At 37.8% G+C, this 19,510-nt stretch overlaps 7 protein-coding genes across 7 annotated transcripts; 5 read left to right on the forward strand and 2 right to left on the reverse strand.

The window, feature by feature from the left end:
• Positions 1–599: 599 nt before the first annotated feature.
• ATC70_004710 (Oxoglutarate dehydrogenase (Succinyl-transferring), E1 component) lies at positions 600–1,492 on the reverse strand (the record flags this gene model as incomplete). The annotated part of the gene is made up of 3 exons (XM_064824010.1): positions 600–1,115; positions 1,171–1,313; positions 1,375–1,492. The coding sequence occupies 3 exons, from the start codon at positions 1,490–1,492 to the stop codon at positions 600–602; spliced, it is 777 nt and encodes a 258-aa protein (XP_064676946.1).
• A 6,039-nt stretch (positions 1,493–7,531) lies between these two features.
• Positions 7,532–8,020, forward strand: CAJ1_1 (DnaJ-like protein; the record flags this gene model as incomplete). Its single annotated transcript, XM_064824011.1, has 1 exon — positions 7,532–8,020. One exon carries the CDS (start codon positions 7,532–7,534, stop codon positions 8,018–8,020), a length of 489 nt encoding a protein of 162 aa, XP_064676947.1.
• A 916-nt stretch (positions 8,021–8,936) lies between these two features.
• On the reverse strand, positions 8,937–10,487 carry TPM2_2 (tropomyosin-2; the record flags this gene model as incomplete). Its single annotated transcript, XM_064824012.1, has 8 exons — positions 8,937–9,097; positions 9,158–9,305; positions 9,370–9,545; positions 9,599–9,642; positions 9,700–9,932; positions 10,021–10,123; positions 10,193–10,299; positions 10,386–10,487. 8 exons carry the CDS (start codon positions 10,485–10,487, stop codon positions 8,937–8,939), a joined length of 1,074 nt encoding a protein of 357 aa, XP_064676948.1.
• Positions 10,488–12,092: 1,605 nt separating this feature from the next.
• Positions 12,093–12,492, forward strand: ATC70_004713 (uncharacterized protein; the record flags this gene model as incomplete). Its single annotated transcript, XM_064824013.1, has 3 exons — positions 12,093–12,142; positions 12,215–12,393; positions 12,461–12,492. The coding sequence occupies 3 exons, from the start codon at positions 12,093–12,095 to the stop codon at positions 12,490–12,492; spliced, it is 261 nt and encodes an 86-aa protein (XP_064676949.1).
• A 1,331-nt stretch (positions 12,493–13,823) lies between these two features.
• ATC70_004714 (uncharacterized protein) lies at positions 13,824–15,576 on the forward strand (the record flags this gene model as incomplete). The annotated part of the gene is made up of 3 exons (XM_064824014.1): positions 13,824–14,301; positions 14,361–14,942; positions 15,002–15,576. 3 exons carry the CDS (start codon positions 13,824–13,826, stop codon positions 15,574–15,576), a joined length of 1,635 nt encoding a protein of 544 aa, XP_064676950.1.
• A 459-nt stretch (positions 15,577–16,035) lies between these two features.
• ATC70_004715 (uncharacterized protein) lies at positions 16,036–16,743 on the forward strand (the record flags this gene model as incomplete). The annotated part of the gene is made up of 4 exons (XM_064824015.1): positions 16,036–16,140; positions 16,199–16,348; positions 16,413–16,571; positions 16,627–16,743. 4 exons carry the CDS (start codon positions 16,036–16,038, stop codon positions 16,741–16,743), a joined length of 531 nt encoding a protein of 176 aa, XP_064676951.1.
• A 603-nt stretch (positions 16,744–17,346) lies between these two features.
• ORC4_2 (origin recognition complex subunit 4) lies at positions 17,347–19,080 on the forward strand (the record flags this gene model as incomplete). Its single annotated transcript, XM_064824016.1, has 1 exon — positions 17,347–19,080. One exon carries the CDS (start codon positions 17,347–17,349, stop codon positions 19,078–19,080), a length of 1,734 nt encoding a protein of 577 aa, XP_064676952.1.
• Between the last annotated feature and the right edge of the window lie 430 nt (positions 19,081–19,510).

The raw sequence follows: 19,510 nt of genomic DNA on the forward strand, positions 1-19,510 counted from the left end.
TGCTTATTTTCAAAGCATTCTGATATCAGATTTACGCATTGCAAATTCGACATCTTACCTTCAACTTGATAAACTGATTGCATGTATCCTTTGATCTGGGTGGAGAGCATTGTCCAAGCTTTAATGACTCATGTGAGTTGAATTTGACCTTTAATCCGAGTTGGGCAACATTGCTATGCTTACTAACAGTACCATGTATTAAATTTAAGGGCAAATAACCTAATTTGGTGCAATTTTTAAGTGAGTCGTCTTGCGATTTTACTACAGATTCAAAGAGTCTAGTAAAATTGATAAGAGTAGACGTAGGAACAGGCTCTGAATTTCAGAAAGAAGAGTGTAGAAGAGGCATTTCGTAAGAGCCCTTCATCACAACCTCATCTCGCTACTGTGCTATAAGCTTTATGTCCTTTATGAGAAGTGAAATGACGCATCACGCTATACCAGACATACAACGTTATACTGTATAGCAGTAGTGTGTTCAGCCATTCAATTTATTACTTATCAGTGTAAAACTATTATATACAATTTGGGGAATTATTACTAGATTATTAGAATTATCATGTTTTTTTTTTACTGTTATACAACTAAAATAAGGGGGCTTAATCCCATGGTCGCCAACATTTTCTTCTTTCCTCTGTCAACCGCTTTTCTTCGTCGCATCTCTGTACATATTCTGCTGCGAGAGCCAAGATATCTATGGGTCTCATTTGCGGCGATAATTGGGGATAAAGTGTGGGTGTAGATGAATTGGAAGATGTTACACTAGATTGACTATCATAGGCACTATGCTCTTCTCCAAAAGGCATTTTGCTATAATTTTGATTTGGTGGATTCATGAGTTTTTGATTTACATCGGCTACGTATTGATCCTGATGTTGTCGTTGTTGTCGTTCTGTGTGATAAGCAGTAGATGTGGCAACGCCATGATGGTGATGATGCAGGTATTGTGGGGGATAATGATGCTGTTGTGGTGGCTGTTGTGATTGTGCTTGTGGATGATGGTGATGGTGATCTGGCGGCGGGGTCCAGCAGATGGGATATACGAATGGATCATGTTTCTTTTGCTCTTGCAATCGATTACGGTTGACTTTAGCACGACGGTTTTGGAACCAAACCTAGTGATTTCATGAGTGATTTTGCATTATGGTATTCACATGTGTAAATAAATACCTGTACTTCACGATTTGTCATATTTAATTTGGAGGCTGTATTCTCTCTTAATTGGTAATTAGGTGTATCAGTACTTGCAAACAAATCTGACAATATGGTCAACTGGTATGGTGTAATTCTCTTTCGTTTTGGTTTATTGACGACTAGTAACATGTTAGTGCCCTTTTTCTATGCTGCTGCTGATGAAACACTAAAAAATTTTACCTTCGTGCGATTTGATGCGAAGTCTCTTGTTGTTGCTGTTTACAACATTCTCTTCGGATGAATCGTCTTGATGGTCTAGATGTGATAAATTTGGACTTTTCTTGGCAGAGTGATTCATATGTACGAGGAATTAAAAAATGGGTAAAGAAGAAAGAGGAAAAGAAAGAGATAAAATGTAAGAGACAAGAAACCAGATTGTTATTTATAATAGGCAAGAAAAGGGAGGTCAAAGTTTTCTTGTTAGTCGGAAATCAACCGCCGAGGTCTCTTTTCTTTTGGAGTGATACCAATAGATGCAATCATCCTAAATTAGCTTTCTTCATTATGGTTCTGATGAAACAATAAGCTGAAAGAACCACCTATTTATCATGGTATAACTGATTAATCTAGAATCACGTGTAAAGACCTCTCTCATTCTCTGTTTTCTAGGCGAGTTGAAGGAGAGGCCATTTCTTGATTCATTCATGTCAAATGAGGGTTATCCTGCGGTTAATTCAAATGTGTCACCATGGGCACCCATTCCGATTCTTTTTTTTTTTCATCATGATTTGCCTTGATGGTTACATTGGAACACTAAATGTTGAAGTGAAATTCATTTCCGAAAATAAATTTAATACGTTTATAATCAAACCAACATGCTAATGCCCTCTTTACACTATTAAAGGTTTGATAGCATTTGAAAGCATATATACGTATGCACATTATATATGATTAAATTTAGAACCTGCTATCATTCATGTACTTTTTAACAACATTTTAAACCGTAATTAATGATGTGATACAGTGTAACCCATCCTGTTGTTTTCTTTTTTCATTAATAACAAAAACAAGAAGAAGCGCTCTTTGAGATGGGAACAATTGCCCTGTGCACTCGCCATTCTTGTCAAGAAGAATCAAGACAACAATAAAGGCACGAAAACATCGAGAAATAGATCAGAAATCAAGCTTCTTGAACATTCCACTAAGACTGAAATATATTACTTGATTTAGACTTTTAGTATGCAAAATTATGGAAAAACGCCCTGTTGCTTTTTGTAGTAGTGCATGATTGAGTGTTACAAACAGTGAATTTCTTGTTGATTTTACTAATTTGTACCTGCAAAATTATAGGCGACATGTACACTTTATAAAAACGCATTTAGGCATCATGCACTATAATAGCATCCAATGTGTAATAGTACATGAGCGCTTTCTCATCCAGGCATTAAATGTTACTGAAGATGTGAAGCAGAAAAAGAAGGCACGCAACTCGAGAAATAAAAAAACAATAACAACAACAACGATTGAATTAACAGCTCGGGTTGCCTTAAATGTTATCTTAAAGTGAACAAAGTTGCAAAGCCTGAAAAGACCAAGATCTTGTTGATGTTTCAAGTCGTGTGTGTGTAACAGTTTAGTGTTTTTTATCATGGCCAAGGTGATCATTTTGAATTATACTTGGTGCATGATGCCGAAAAGCGTGCACTATCCACGCCGTTTTTTTTTTTCCCTCGGGAACTATAGATGCATGTCTAAAGTAACTGCTTTATACATGCCAGTACACCCAAGACAGATAGACCTTGACGAACATGTACCTACGAAAATCAATGAAACGAGTGTGCCCCTCCTTCAAGTGATGATAGTGCTAAGAGCTAGTTGCAATCAAGCTATTTGTTTGTCCATAACAGAAATGTTCAGTAAAGTTGGAAATATGTGATCGCCGGGATACACTAAAATTTAGTCTTGTCATTATATCATCTCCTTACATTTTGCAGGAGGATTACTTTTGGATAAATCAGGTAGCTGCAATGATGGCTATTGAAGCTATGTTAATCTACTTTTTGATATATGCTGCTATGGACAGTTGCCCTCATTATCTTTTCACGGCCATGCAAATCCCTATTCAAAAGACTACATCCCCAGATGTTAACTTATAACAGGATGAATGAACCTTGAAACTATTTAGTGTCAAACCCGCACACCCTGAAACAATTCTTTAGGCACAGCAAAGAAATTGACAATGTCTAGCTTGGTAACTCCCAATCATGGCATGAAAATGGCTTCCGATTTGTACCAGAGATTCGCATTATGGTTAGTAGTGTCACCTAATCTTATTTATTTCAAATATTGGGACTAGAGGAGAGAAGGCGACTGATGGCCACTAGTACATAGAGAAGAAGACTTTAGAGTCTGGTAGAAGAGGTAAATAAGCCTCTTCGCTTGGTAAATGTCTTCGATTTTCTTTTTAGTCCAGTTTGTCTGTGTACACCGAGACAATACTCCTATATAACAATATGACGTGAATAAGATGAATTAGCAGAGACATGTCTGTATACATCGCGTACTTTATATATGAGGGGACCATTGATATATTTTCGGATTTCTCCACTTGTGATCTCTTTGATGCTTTCAGGTATATCGGCATCTCCAATCTTCTCTATAGCCACCTAATTGCTATCAGAGTAAATAGCTCTACCTCCAAGCCTTGGATAAGCATCATAGGGATTGTTTTCAAAGCTAATTGTTGCAGATGTATCAGCCCAGAAAGGGCCAGCTTCAATTTGCCTTTGTTTGCTTAAACCTGGAGTCCTAGCATATTCTGTTCCACTCAAATCATGGTATTTGATAGCATTCGTAGTCATTTATAAATCCATCTTGCAATTGAAGTTTTGCCTTTTGCACGCTTCAGCTATGCTATCTCCTCTAGCGCCGCCAACGATTTTCTTTTATTCAGGATACTATAAGAGTAGTATACTAACGAATCATCCCAGAAAGAGTAGTACACTTACCATCCATGCGTAAATACAGGACTTCTATGCGATCTACAGCGACTTTTTTTTTTTTGAGAGATTATCATTGCAAAAGACACTTTTATAGAGAAAACCTCCCAAGAAAAAAAAAGTATCTGGCCTAGGCAATTGTTCTTTCAAATCCGTAATTTCCATTTAATCAGCATCGCAATTATTATTGTCACCATTAGTGTCATCATCAGGAAGGCATGTAGACCAGCCAGCAGCAGCGCTGCCGCCAAAATCAATTGAAGCTCAGTTTGTTTTTTTCTGTTCAAGATTGGCCAAATTTTGTCTTTTGTCGACTTCTTTAATCTATTCTATGATGTTCGACTATGTAAAATGTGATTATCATCCGATGCTTCCTAATACATTCTTGAACTACTTTTCAAGGCGCTTCCAATGATGCTAATTACAAAGGGTGTTTTGAATAAAATCATTGAGCAATTTGGTAAAGTATGAAATGAGGTTTATAGTGAAAATAACCATATTTTGCATATGAAAACCTCATAAAAGTGGTTTCATAGGTTGCTTTGGATTGAGAGAAACATATTGATATGATATATACCATAGTAAAAGTCTTCATTTTCAAGGTCAAAAATGTGATCGTTTGATTTTCGATGAAAACCATGAGGGGTACCTCATGCTTCTTGGTCGATTTTTGGCCATGTTTTTTTGGTCCTCAAAAAGTCGAGCAAAGGTGTCAGGAAGTTACTACTATCCAAGTACAATTGTTTGGCGTCATTCCGGTGGCTCAGGAAGGTCTACATGTCAAAGTATTAAGGCTTAAAAGCTGTCAAATTTGGTTGTATTTTATACGTTTGCTTGCCAATAGGCACGTTTTTGTTATAATATAAAGGCGTAAAGACATTGTATGCATTAATCTAGGATTCGAATATCGCTGTATCATAGCACAAGGATGTAGCTTATTAGTGAGATGATGGCAGCTCAAATTATCATATCCTATTATTTATTTGGCTACTCAAATAGGGCTGATATCCTTTACAACTTACAAATCACTCTCTTCACCGTTCAAGTTATCCTTCCCGAGAATATTGTAAATACTCTTTAAAACTAAAGGAAACTGGCTCAGGGCATTCTAAAATTGGCAACTTGACAAGCATAATGATAGCTCTCTCTTCCTTTGCACAGAAGGATGCTAATAATCAAAAATCGAGATCACTTATGTTCAAATTGGTCAAATTAGATGAATAAGAATCATTCAGTAAACACATGCTTTCCAAGTGTTTTTTGCAGACATAAAATATGAACACCTGTTTTTTAAAGAAGATTGGTTGACTAAATCTCACCGAAATTACTGTCCTCATCAGTGATTCCGGTTCTCATATCATGAAAGCTAATAAGAGGTTTTGCGCCTTTTTCGTTAAATCCACTCGATAAGTCTGCTCCTATGTCCTCATCATCAAATCAAGATGGTTTTGTATATACCTGGCATTTTTACGAAATTCGGCAACAGTGAGTAATACATATATTTTCAATGATTGCACGAAGATGATACATTAGGCTTAACATTGCTCAGGCACAGACTATGAAGTAATTGTACTTCAAACATGATCATGTTTTATGGTTTAAGATAGCATATACGGGCAAGCAGCATACTGGTATTTCCGCTTTTTAATCCTTAGTGCCCTGATACAGCAAAATCAAAGTGCATTTGAGCCTCGTTTTCTCACATTCAATGCCGTTTTAGATCTTCAGAATAGCACTGAACAGTTGCTCTCATCTGGCAGTTACTTGCTGACACCTTTGCTCGACTTTTTGAGGACCAAAAAAACATGGCCAAAAATCGACCAAGAAGCATGAGGTACCCCTCATGGTTTTCATCGAAAATCAAACGATCACATTTTTGACCTTGAAAATGAAGACTTTTACTATGGTATATATCATATCAATATGTTTCTCTCAATCCAAAGCAACCTATGAAACCACTTTTATGAGGTTTTCATATGCAAAATATGGTTATTTTCACTATAAACCTCATTTCATACTTTACCAAATTGCTCAATGATTTTATTCAAAACACCCTTTGTAATTAGCATCATTGGAAGCGCCTTGAAAAGTAGTTCAAGAATGTATTAGGAAGCATCGGATGATAATCACATTTTACATAGTCGAACATCATAGAATAGATTAAAGAAGTCGACAAAAGACAAAATTTGGCCAATCTTGAACAGAAAAAAACAAACTGAGCTTCAATTGATTTTGGCGGCAGCGCTGCTGCTGGCTGGTCTACATGCCTTCCTGATGATGACACTAATGGTGACAATAATAATTGCGATGCTGATTAAATGGAAATTACGGATTTGAAAGAACAATTGCCTAGGCCAGATACTTTTTTTTTCTTGGGAGGTTTTCTCTATAAAAGTGTCTTTTGCAATGATAATCTCTCAAAAAAAAAAAAGTCGCTGTAGATCGCATAGAAGTCCTGTATTTACGCATGGCCAACGTTATATCGCTATTTCAAGAGCAATATCAGCGAATGGATACCTCCCCTTGACTCTGATATAGTCTTTCCTTTGCTATTGATTAATTGTTTAAAATTTACTTCATATCTCTGATTTGGAATGTTTTCGGCGAGAGCTCGTAGGGCGACGCCGCCATCGAGCGTAGCGAGATTGATCGGCTAGTCTCAAAAATAATTGAATAACATTTCCATTGCGGTCGTTTCTTGGTAGTTCCTTCAGGACTTACTTCCCCAGAGCAAACAATATAAAAAAAGTATCTCATGGTTTTAGGTCTTATTTTCCTGATATCAAAAATTTGAAGCAAAGGTGTTAGCAAGTTAGAGAGATTTTGATGCATTCTGACGGTCTAAAACAGGTTTAACACAAGAAAACGCGACTCGAATGTGCACAGATCTCGCTGTGTTTGCATACTTTCTCGTAGTCAGAAGTAATCCAACGTATAATTTCTGGACAATTTCTACTGATTCGGCGTAGTAGAGTACTCGCGAAGAGTCTGATTCACAGTATGAAGGGTTCTTACGTGATAGTAGAAAGTTAAAAAGTTATAATTGGTGGAATAGGCATAGGCGTCGGGCAACGCGAGCCGCTGCCGTGTAGACTAGTGACTCAAGTCAATGTGTCAGTTCACTCATACTGAATTCAGCGCTGGCTTTTGGTATCGTATTGACTGCACTGTACGAAATAGGATCATCATGGCGCCATAATGCCCATTGAAGCTCCCTATGTCAAAATTTTCTAAAACCTGTTACAATGTCCCTTGATTTTGGATACACTCTCTTTCTACTACAAACTCTAATGCGATGGAGGGCACTCATCGAAAGAAAAGGATTGCTAGCAATAAGTTTTATTTGCACTATTTTATTTCTGTATAAAATAGCAGGTAATCCAATTGTTAACAAATTCATGCAGCCTTTGACGTATTACAACAATAATAACGAGCCTGTCTGTTTACCCGAAAACTATCTTCAGAAGCAAAGACCAGTCAAAAAGGCGAAGGCTGCTATGGTGATCTTGACAAGAAACAGCGAAAAGGATGCAGTTACGGAAACCGTCGTCAACTTTGAAGATAAATTCAACAAAAACTTTAAATATCCTTACGTATTTCTGAATAATGAGTCATTTGATGAACCATTCAAGAATGCAATTCGCGCTGTCCTGTCACCCGAGACAGAGGTCAAATTTGGTTTGATTCCTCAAGAGCATTGGGGCTATCCAGCATGGGTGAATAAGCAAAAAGCAGAGAAGGCTCGTCAAGAGATGGATCGCAATGGCGTTTATTTCGGCGGTTTGGGGAGCTACCATCACATATGTCGCTACTATTCTGGTTTCTTTTACAGACACCCGTTGTTGGATGAGTACAGCGTTAGAACGAGAGTTTATGACCCATTATGATGTATTTACAGCTTTACTCGTAGATATGATTGGTATTGGCGAATTGAGCCTGGGGTCAAATTATATTGCGACATTACTTATGATTCCTTCCTGTACATGGAAAAACACAACAAACAATACGGCTTTGTTATCACATTAACCGAGTTACCGTCAACTATCCCTAGCTTATGGAAGCATGTGCTATATCATGTCAAAACACGGCACATTGATATCAAAAACGACAGAAAATTATCATTTCCATACTTTCTGAACAAGAATGGGATTACAATAGGTGCCATTTCTGGTCTAATTTCGAAATAGCATCACTCAACCTGTGGCGCAGCCCTGCGTACAGGGATTTTTTCAATTACCTTGATGAAACTGGCAATTTCTTTTATGAGAGGTGGGGCGACGCACCTGTACACTCTTTGGCGGCTGGGTTGTTTCTCGATACAGATCAGATACATTATTTTGAAGATTTCGGTTATCAACATGATCTTTATCACCATTGTCCCAGCAAAAATAGCCAAATGAGATGCCGTTGCGATTGCCCTGTTGGTACCAATAATGAAAACATCGATCATAACCAAAATTGGGACACCTGCCTTCCTAACTGGAAAGCATGGACCAAATCTGACAAAGCCCGTAAGGCTGAGTGAGATCTTGGCTACTTGGAGGCTTATTTATCCTCTTGAATTCAGCTATATGTATGAAGTGTACTCATAATGTTTAGAAGCATTATGGCAATAAATGCAACATCAATCATTTAATCACGAAAAGAACAAGACAGGAAATCGTCAATGGGATTACTACTAGTGATGAATTAAGAAAGCATGTTAAGTTCATTTTATTTGCTTGGAGAAATGACACATAATATATGTATAGGTACAGATTTAGGGTATTTGAGTGAGGAGTAATAGAGACAAGAGATGGAATATTAATCTAAGGATAAGGTTCTGCCACCAGCATTTTCCTCAGTGTTTTGCGATGGTTCATCTGCTCTCTTCAACAAATGAGGTTTTAGGCCTTTATCGAAATTGTACCAGCAAATAGCAGCATTTACTGTCGTCAATAGCAGTAGAATCAAAGTTACACACGCTATATAACATTTAATTAATGAGCTATGATATAAACTTCATGATAGCTTTTGATCCTTACCAAAAAAAGTGAGAAATTCTTTCACAAAAAGATACTTTTGTTGCTGTGATTCATCGTACATTCGATATAACTTGAATATGAAATAAGCTACTCCTGCCGCTAAACCAACAAAAAAAAGAGTAATTAAAGGTTTTGACTCATGTTTAACCTATGATGAATAAAAACTAATTAGTTGGATATTCTAATAACATGCATTGGAGATTAACACTTGCAGCGTACACAGCCAATACTAGCACGAGACAAGTCAATGGCAAGGCAACGATGGTTAATGGATATTCAACATCTCCTCTTTGAAGCACAAGAACCAGGTACTGAATCGAGAAGCCCAAAAAGAAGAAAATATCTAATTTGAGAATCGTCAAAAAGATTTGATACCATCGGTACATATCTACATTTCTTTCATTTAGTCAATTGACATGTTGTCCTTGATTCCGCACCTACTTCTGACATCTGGATCAGCACCAATTTTCTTGTAAATTCTCCAGCTATATCATTCATAAATTAATGGCAGGATCTCACCTGTAAAGACATATGACACCTACCCAAATTCAAGATACAATCTGGCTCCCAAGTAAAAATATACTAATTGACAGATACCGATAATTACAGGATTTGCAATCATGATCTTCTGTAGCTCCCAGACAAAGGCACGATCGATGCTTTTGTTGCTAATGAGTGCTTCTGCTATTTGCTTGAATTGAAATACGGCATAACTGAAACAACATAAATTGAATAGAATAAAGGCGATTACTTGAATGGTGTTCTTATTATGGACCTAAATATATATTAATAAATAGAGAGATCATGAGTTTTTTTTTTTTTTTTTTTTTTTTTTCTGATTATTTGGGAGGTCAATACTCTACCGCATCCCAAGCAAGTGCCACCTGAAATATTAATGAGAAAATGAATATAATGAGATACACAGGTATTCCTTTTGTCAGCCCTTCCTCTATATTGACAGTGATGCTTTAGCGTATCAAGACGAAAAATGTTAACTTTCATATGAAAAATCGAGATATTGTAACAATCTTGTACCTTTGTTTGAATTTTGCGAATAGTACAGCTTCCAGTATGATAACCACCACCGCTTCAATGATGGTGAGTAATACTAGGTACAGTGAGTTTTGTGTTTTCCATAATGACTAAATAGTAAAAAGAACAACATTATATATTTAAGCTAATTATGAATGAAGTTGTGTATCAAACACAAAAAGGAAACAAATATTACTGTGAATGCCGTTTCTCTCCTCTCAAGTTTGAAATCATTACTGGCTTTATCGTTGTTTTCGCTAAGGAAACTTGTTGATGAATATGAATGGTGTTGTTGCATATCGACTTTTCAAAGAGAAAGTGAAAAAGTACGATATTATATGTATGAAATAAAAATAGAAAAGAGAAGAAAGAGGAGAAAAGGCTAAATGTTGTAACTCAATTTTTTGTTCACAACAATCCTCTTTCAGTCTTGAAGCTACATACACACACACACACACACACACACACACACACACACACACACACACACACACACACATGAAATCCAAAGAAAGAAAAGATTCCATGTCTCCAATTATATAAACGACAGTATAATTTCATTGTGCCTGTGAGCTCCTAGGACTCCATTTGCTTCATTTCTATTCTCATTCGACTCAATGCTCTAATTTTTCTGTCCAGCTTTGTTATTGGGTCCAGCATTGTGGAGATTGCAAGCACTGCTCATCAAAAATCAAGCAATGTTATTATCTCTTGAGTACATGCCACTTATATGATTACTCATTAAGCACAATGCTTTTCTCACTACTGAAGTATCTGTGTAAAAGAATAAGAATTCATCAGCTATATTGTTTTGTATATTTTGCAAAATAGGAAAGCAGTAAAGCGTCTCATCATGCGTAGGTGCGCCTGGACAAGAAGCTGAGAAAGACGAACAACTATGTTCTGTGATGGCTAGTATTATTGGGTTTAGCGATATAGCTACTTACACTGCCAATAATATTGCTCACGATTCAAAGAACTGGACATTGCGGAAATATGCATGCCAGATAATTAATGAATATCTGCCTATTAAAGCAATTAACTGGAAACATATACATAAATGCTCAAACATAAGCCGATGCCCGTCTACAGATCTAAGAATGTAGGCATGGTTTCTATATGTTCATGACTACAAGAATTCCATTGATATACGCCTTGGTGAAGTTCATCAGATCTGCAAGGAGATTTGCAATGAAATTGTGTCCTTACAAGCTGCAATTGATCAGACTGTTAGAAATTCGTACCAACTGTATTAGTATCAATCACAAAAAACGCCAGAAAGCCTCATTGAAATGGCAAATGCCAAAAATCTGATGGATGATCCATACAGGTAAGTTGCTATACAGTATATATGAAACTCCGACGTTTTCTGATCTGCTGTTTTCAATGCTCAGGGCAGGGTGGTTACGGCGTAGAATCTCGGTCGATCTTAGCTTTACATTAGAAAATCAATATCAGAGAATCCAAAAATATTATTAAATGCAAGGTTTGAGCTGTTTTTATTTGTATTCTAAGCAAATTGAACAGATCTGCCAAGGAAGTTCAGAAGGAGAAGCCAATCACACCTACTTTTCTCAGTTTCATCGCATGAATACCACCAAATGCGATGCTTAGCAAAAGAGAGATCAGTTTCTACTCATAGCTTCTCTGATATTACATTAAATATTATGCCTTCAAAATCAAAAAATCATTTTATGAATCCAAAATTTATGCCCAATGTAGGCGGGATGAAGAAACGTTTAGGAGCCACATCATTGGATGATCCAGGGCAAGACGCCTGAAGAAAGGTATGCATCGCAGCAGTCCCAGCGATTAATTTTTTACGTGGCTTAGAATTAATAAAAAATTTGCTTGCCAAAGGGTAATCAGTTTAGTTCCTCCTCTTTCCCACTACTTATACACAATGGAGAACTCTGAAGGCCAAGTTATCGATCTTTACATCCCCCGCAAGTGGTAAATAACAACACAATCGAGAGAATGGATGAGGATTAGACGATATTAACGAGATCAATTCTCTCAATGTAGCTCTGCCACCAACCGTCTCATCACTGCCAAGGATCACGCTTCCGTTCAAATCAACGTTGCTGATGTTGATGCTGAGGGCCGTGCCACCAACTCTTTCGCCACCTATGCTTTCTGTGGTTTCCTCCGTAAGGAAGCTGAGTCTGACGATGCCCTTAACCGTCTCTCTCAACAAGATGGTTGTAAGTATTTGAAGGTTTTTTTTTTTGGGTAAAATGTGGTTGTGATTGACACCCACTCTTTTTGTAGACTTGAAGAACGTCTTCTCTTACCAACAATAAATCTAAAGACACAACTTTTCTGTTTTTTTCGTATCCATTGGATGTGGAAAGAATTAGAAGCTCTTTAGACATTGTGTAATTTTTATTTTACATCCGGTTCTCGCATTTGAATAAAAATTTTAAGGTACACTTTTTTTGTTTAAATCCTTATCGTGTTGCGATTGTATTCGGGTTTGTGGATTTAGGGAAGGAAATGGGATGCATATGGGCTTACATAATGCGCGATTGTGCTTCACGTTTTAGACGTAGTCTAATCTGCTCCGAGCTTCCCTTTGCAGTTCACTATAGCTAAAATAGCACACCTTTGAGTAGGTTAAGACATTGGCCGAGATGAATTCATTTCTGGCAGTAATCACAGGATAATTCTGTCCTGTCTATTTCGAAATGCGTCCAATCATTATAAAATGAGGAGATGGACAGATTTCCACATCACATGTGTGATAAAGTTTTCTTTGTGCAATTGCAAGCTACAATATGAATTCATTGTATTCACAAATGTCCATCTAATGATCAGAATTGCAAAGCAGATGAAATGTTTGAATCTATTTTTGATCAATGGGTGAGATCCAGTTACTATTATGCGGAGGCTTATGTTCAATGATGGAGGCGATGGCAAATGCTGAATGTACACTCTAGTATGCTTATAGAAATCCCTTTCTTGTTCTCCTCAGCCCAAATCAATTTTTCTCATACGAATATTTAGTGTCCTCAGATTATGTTACAGTGATTTTGTTATTAAGCCTGATATCATTGATATAAAAAACCCTTGTATTTTTCCAATTTATGGTAGATCCGATTATATTCTGTAAATCTCAAAGCATTGCAAATCCTTCAGGACAAACATCAGAGATTTGGAAAAAGAAACACACAACTTTAGGTTTTCCAAGTGTGCATTTAGAAAACTTACCCCTTTTTTTCTCCCTGTCAGTAACCATAGCAGCTACTACGTACATCAGCAGCGGCAGGCAACAGCAACAGCAATAGCAGCATTTAGTTGTCCAAGCGATAGACATATCTACAGCAAAGCGCACACAAACACACCAAACTATAGATTTACTCCCCTTTCTTCTATCCTTCTTTTTTTCTTTCTTCTTCCCCCTTTTTTCCCTCTTTTTTGCTTTTTTGCTTTTCTCTTTTCTTCATATATATATATATATGTGTATATATATATATATATCATTGTATATAAGCCATCTCCACATATACGTACACACACAGCAATGGTCAATACTCAGCGGTCTTTATCTGCATTTCTCATCCTATTGTGCTGCTATATTAACCTAATTACATGTCAGCAATGCCTATCACTGAATGGATCAAATACTTGCACCATGTTCAACGCAGCGCATATTAGTATACGAGACTCAGAGTTTATCGCACTACCTTGGCTAGTCAATGTTTCTACCGTAGCCGAATTCGACCACCAACTACTAAATTACGTCAACTCATCCACTTTTTGGAATCTGGAATTGGGATGTAAGAGCTCAACAATCCACAATAGAGCACGTTATGCTGTAAGCCTCACTTGTGCAACCATCGTATTCGATACTAAATCATCGCTGCCGTGCAACCCTGAAAATAACACGTTGCCTATACCACTCTGCCAATCTACCTGCGAATCGTACTCAAAATCAGTGCAGTCAATACTAAGCTCATCCCCTTCAGATAGTATCTGTAATCTGAATGGCGGTAGTCTGATAACTGCCGGCTCTAATAGCTTATCCCAACAGTGTAACACCAATGAAGGCTTAAAGGGTCTTCCCTCAACTGGATGTATATCAGGAGCAGACCATGAAGTTTCAATGTGTGGTAAGGAAACAAAATTTACCCAGTGATTCAAACTATGCTCAATCCACTATACATAATAGGCTTTGGAGAAGATGTAGAAACACTTTGCAGGTACTGCAATGAATACGACTCCACGTTATCCTGCTGCAAAGAGCAAAGTTGCATCAGAAACAAACCCATGGTCTTGAGCGGTGGCGTGATTGCAGGCATTGTGGTTGGAAGTGTAGGTGGACTCTGTCTATGTGGATTCATAGCGTTCTGTATCATACGACGAAAGCAAAAAAAGAAGCGTAGATCAACACACCCTAATGATTTCATGTACAGCCGCAAAAACTCTAAAGACCTCACTCGCATGATGTCTTGCAACCTTCCAAATTCAAGCTCTACTATCATGATGAACAATAATAATACTCCCGAATCTCATATGATGAGACACGTATTTCCAATCGAAGATGAAGATTACATGGAGGTCGTGCCTGACATCAACATGAATTGCGATGCTGAAGCTGTCAAGGGACATGTATTCAAAGTGAATTCCTTGGAGAAGCAATTTGTCAGAGTCATTTATCCACTGAAAGCACCCGAGAATCCAGACGAACTAGAACTACTAAAGAACGACATCATTAGAATGTATTATTATTTCGATGACGGCTGGGCGTTTGGTATATTAGATTCTTCAAGTAATCTTTGGGTATGTGTACTAATGATTTGACTCGATTAGGCGATAACTTTGGTTCTGGTCTTCGCGGATTGTTTCCAATCCTATGTGTAGTCAATCTGACACAAGAAGAGGTGCAAGAGTTGATCTATCTATCAGAGCTAACAGATGAGCATTTAGTGGACAACGAGAATGGCGACGGAGGGGAGCAATACTATAGTTCAGTTCGCCATTTCTCCACAGGCGTACAATACGATCTAGATCCAAGAGCCACAATCCGATTACAGAACCTACGTCGAACCATGACGTTTAGAGAGAAACATCATACCCCCACATCAGAAGAGAACAACTTCCACTACCTTTGTGCGGCGTCTTTGTCCACATCTCCGATACATCCTACTATGATTCACAGCAATAATAATAACAACATCAACAATGGACATGCAGGAGAAGGAGTTCCACCACTAAGAACAGCATCAATGCATGCTACATATAGCCCTCGAAGGTCTCGATATTCAAATATCTTGCAGGATCCCCTCCATATGCAAGAAGAAGAGTATTTTAGATCAGAGTCATCTGGGAGCACTGCTATTGTGAATAATACCCCTGATAGTAAAACCTATTTGAATGGCCACTAGCTTGGTACAGCTACTTTAAACTTCTATAGCCACTATTACTATTATAAAAGTTAGCTTTTTTCTCTTTTTGTACTGGCCATTCTGTATGAATAAATGCACGTAAATAAAGTGCCTTTCCTTTCATGTCGAGAATGATACTGAAGGATTACAGTGACAATCAGCTCGTGTTCTAATTTTACCTCTATTAATATAGGCCACTTGAATTCTAAACGTATTGCCATGATGAGCCATCCAATTTTAATCTACTGCAATAAAAAATATAGCCGATTGTTTTTGGAGCCATTACCTTGCAACCGTTTATCACTGTTCTAATGGCTATTCTTCATCTAATCGTAATTGCGTGCTGGCGATCTTTTGACAGATTTGTAATCCTGCTAAAAACGGAGATTCAACGTTATTTCATGGCAGAAGACGAAAATTTTCATTCAAGCTCTCTTTTTCAGCACCATCTATCGAATAATGAAAGAACTTGTTACCAACACAGATCCCAACCGCTCCAGAAAAGAGTTTTATCAAGAGCTCTTGGAACAAATCCAATGTATCTGTGAAAATCAGTCATTTTGGGTAAGCATTTTCATTCTCCAATGTCAAAGACATCATAAAACATTAACGAGATGTGCAGGTAACCAACCTTTCCAATGCTTCTGCTGTCATTTACCATGCTTTGATATCGCTCGAGCATTTCCAAATTAAACCCATTAACTGGTGTGGTTTCTATATTACCGACCCTAAAAATGATGAATTATTAATTCTCGGTCCTTTCCAAGGAAAGGTGAGATACGATTATAAATTGGGCGACTGAGACAACAATTTCTGACATGTTATATGATGATTAGGTTGCCTGTACAGCTATTCCATTTGGTAAAGGCGTTTGTGGTGCTGCTGCTGCCACCAAACAATCCCAATTAGTCCGTGATGTCCATGAATTTCCTGGCCACATTGCTTGTGATTCAGCCTCAAACTCTGAAGTTGTCATCCCACTGATCAAAGAAAACGTAAGCTATTTTTAACCCCACAGGAGATTGCTTGACTAATTCAGTACTCATGTAGCGTGTCTTGGGTGTTTTGGACATTGATTGTGAAAAAGTCGAGGGCTTTACTGAGGAGGACAAGGAAGGACTGCAAGCAATTGCCGCTGCCATTGTCGAAAGCTGTGAATGGCCTTAAGCTCCTTCTGTTTTCGTGTGTTTGTGTGTAGATTATAAAAATAGCAACTTTTTTCACTTTGCCTCACAACACTCCTTCAATGAATAAACAAGTTGCTGTTGTTGCCGTTGTTGATTAATTACTGAATAGACTTTTTCGTAGCTGGTCCTTCCCCTTTTTCTGGAATATGTTAATTAGCATGATTTCCGTAATAAGCGCTTTAGCCCACATCTCCTTAATGAAAACCATGATAAGCTCCTTCTTTTTGCGTCTACCTTTGGTCCAGTTTACCATGATGATGATATAAATAATATCCATAACTTTGCAATGGTAAACCCTCTCTTTTTCTTTCTCTCTCTCTCTCTCTCTCTCTCTCTCGTTTCTCTGTTTCCATATCCAATCCTTTGCTCTTCTCACAGTTCTATAGACCCACATCTTCTTACTGTACTCTTATTATAAACAACTTACATATTAAATATTAAATAATGGAATTTCTGGTAACATCTAAGCCTTCGTCTATGCTATCTAATGCTTCTCAAAAAGAAGAGGTAAAGAAAACAGTGTATTGCAATTCCTAAAATACCTAATGTAATTGAAATTAAGGTACCTGATGCTGTAATGAGCATGAATAGTACTCATAACAATTTTGACAACTCCCTGTTACGACATTACTCTTTACTATCATCTTCTCTTTTGATTGAAGAAGATTCCTTGATTGAATCATTACCGTCCCTGTACTTTAATGAAGATGATAAGAAGGAAGACACGGAGGGAGATGACACTGAAGAAGACGATGATGATTACACCACTGTAAAAGAGCAAAAAGCGCCACCTGCCGGCTATACAAATATGACATTTTGCTTTATCAAAAAAGCAGCAGCAGCAGCAGCAGCAGCAGCAGCAGCAGCATCAGCACCCCTTTTCCCTTCTTCTTCCTCTTCTTCTCAATCAATAACACCTCTACCTATACAAACTTATTCACCGCAATTGAACCTGAGTTTATACTCACCATCACCTTCAGTTGCTTCCTCAATAAGAAGCACCAAAAAAAGTCGCAGCAGTACTAGCAATAGCCATCCTAGTTACTCTTTAGCATCTACTGCTGCTGCACCACCTTCCACTATCAAATCCTCCTGTGCTTCTGCTTCTGCTGCTTTTGCGTCCTCTGCTGCAGCTCGAAATCCAACTTTAACCTCATTTAACAACATCAAAAGACAAACACCTCTTTATTCCACTGCTACTCTTTCTTCTTCTTCAAAAATTACTTCTACCATCAAGATGGACATACGCTCTCCACCCCAGCCGTCGCAATCCACATCTCGTTTAATGAATGCCTTTCATCGATTTCGTAATTCTGCTTCCTCCTCTGCTAGTGCCATCAGCCAAAAGAATGCATCTTATCACCATCATCATCAGAATACAACAAATAGTGTAGCACCTGCAGAAATTGTATCTACCATGAAGCCATCTCCCTCCAAAAGCTCGCTGGCCGACAAAATCAAGAGTAAGTTCCATCAGCAATTAGATAAGAAAAAGAACAGAGCCAGCCTGGTCGAGCTATCTACCAAAAAGAGAGCCCTTTCCAATTTTACCATGTCTCGCTCTGCATCCCTCTCATCCATGACGAATTGGTCATCCCGTTTAAACGGTGGCAATAGCAACAAATCAACGCCTCTAAAGAAGGGTATCAATGCACACAATGACGAGCTGAAATTATCTCATTCTGCATCAGTCTCTTCGCGTCTATCGATATCTTCATCCCTTTCCTCTTCCTCCTCCAGCTGCTCCTCCTCCTCCTCCTCGCCTTCGCACTCCTTGAACTACTTATCTCAACGCAGCTCTAGAAATACATCGTTATGTATGCCGTCTCAAATCGCCACTAGTACGCCAGCAACATCGTCATCTGCATTTTCATTGACCAAGTCCATTTCTTCTCACCGTCTCTATAACAAATCCAGCAGTGAAGCAAGCAGTAGTAATAGCGATGCTGGCAGTAGTAGTAGACACAGCCACCAAGCAGTAACCAGACCAAGACAGCCGCTACGGGCTGTAAATCCCAACGATTCCGTGCGATTTGTTATGCGACAATCTTCTCCCATGTCTGCCAGTAGCAACGATAGAAAGAGTTCCTTAAAACAACAGCAGTATCAGAAAACGGTTGTTCGATTTTCCAAACTGGTGTCTGTCAGAGAGACTTATTCAAAGACTGATTACGATCGAGGCTCTAATCCTGATGCTGTGTGCACACGACTGACTCCTGTTATGGCACAACAAATCAAAGAAGAGCTAAATGCCTACAAGTTGCATGAAATGCAGGTTCATGAGTATAGCAGAGTACACACTCACTTCTTTATTTAATATCTTAGTTGATCCATATTTTGTAACATTTATCATTAAACTCGATACTTTCCCTGTACTTTCTCTCATCTTTTTTTTCAAGGGGCACTCAACGCAATTAATGCACACAACAAATAATAAATGGATAATTTGCTTTATTATAGAAAAAATTAATGTGTTTTTAGACGAACAATGTAATTTTTGATATAGATTTGAGTTTTTTTTTTTCATAAGTATCTACAGTTCCAGTTATTCATTGATTTGATTTGATTGATTAATTGATTAATTTGATCCATTTTCGGTTGAAGGATATCATATAAAGGATAAGTGGAGGATAAGAAAGAGGAAGGGAGGGAGGGTTTTGTCTACAAAAAGTTCCAATCATAATATGAAAGGGCATAAAATTAAGAAAAATATATAATCACACACAGAGAGAAAAAATTAATATATG

The sequence above is a fragment of the Mucor velutinosus genome (genome assembly GCF_035048745.1).
Source record: "Mucor velutinosus strain NIH1002 chromosome Unknown tig00001542, whole genome shotgun sequence".
Taxonomy (NCBI): Eukaryota; Fungi; Mucoromycota; class Mucoromycetes; order Mucorales; family Mucoraceae; genus Mucor; species Mucor velutinosus.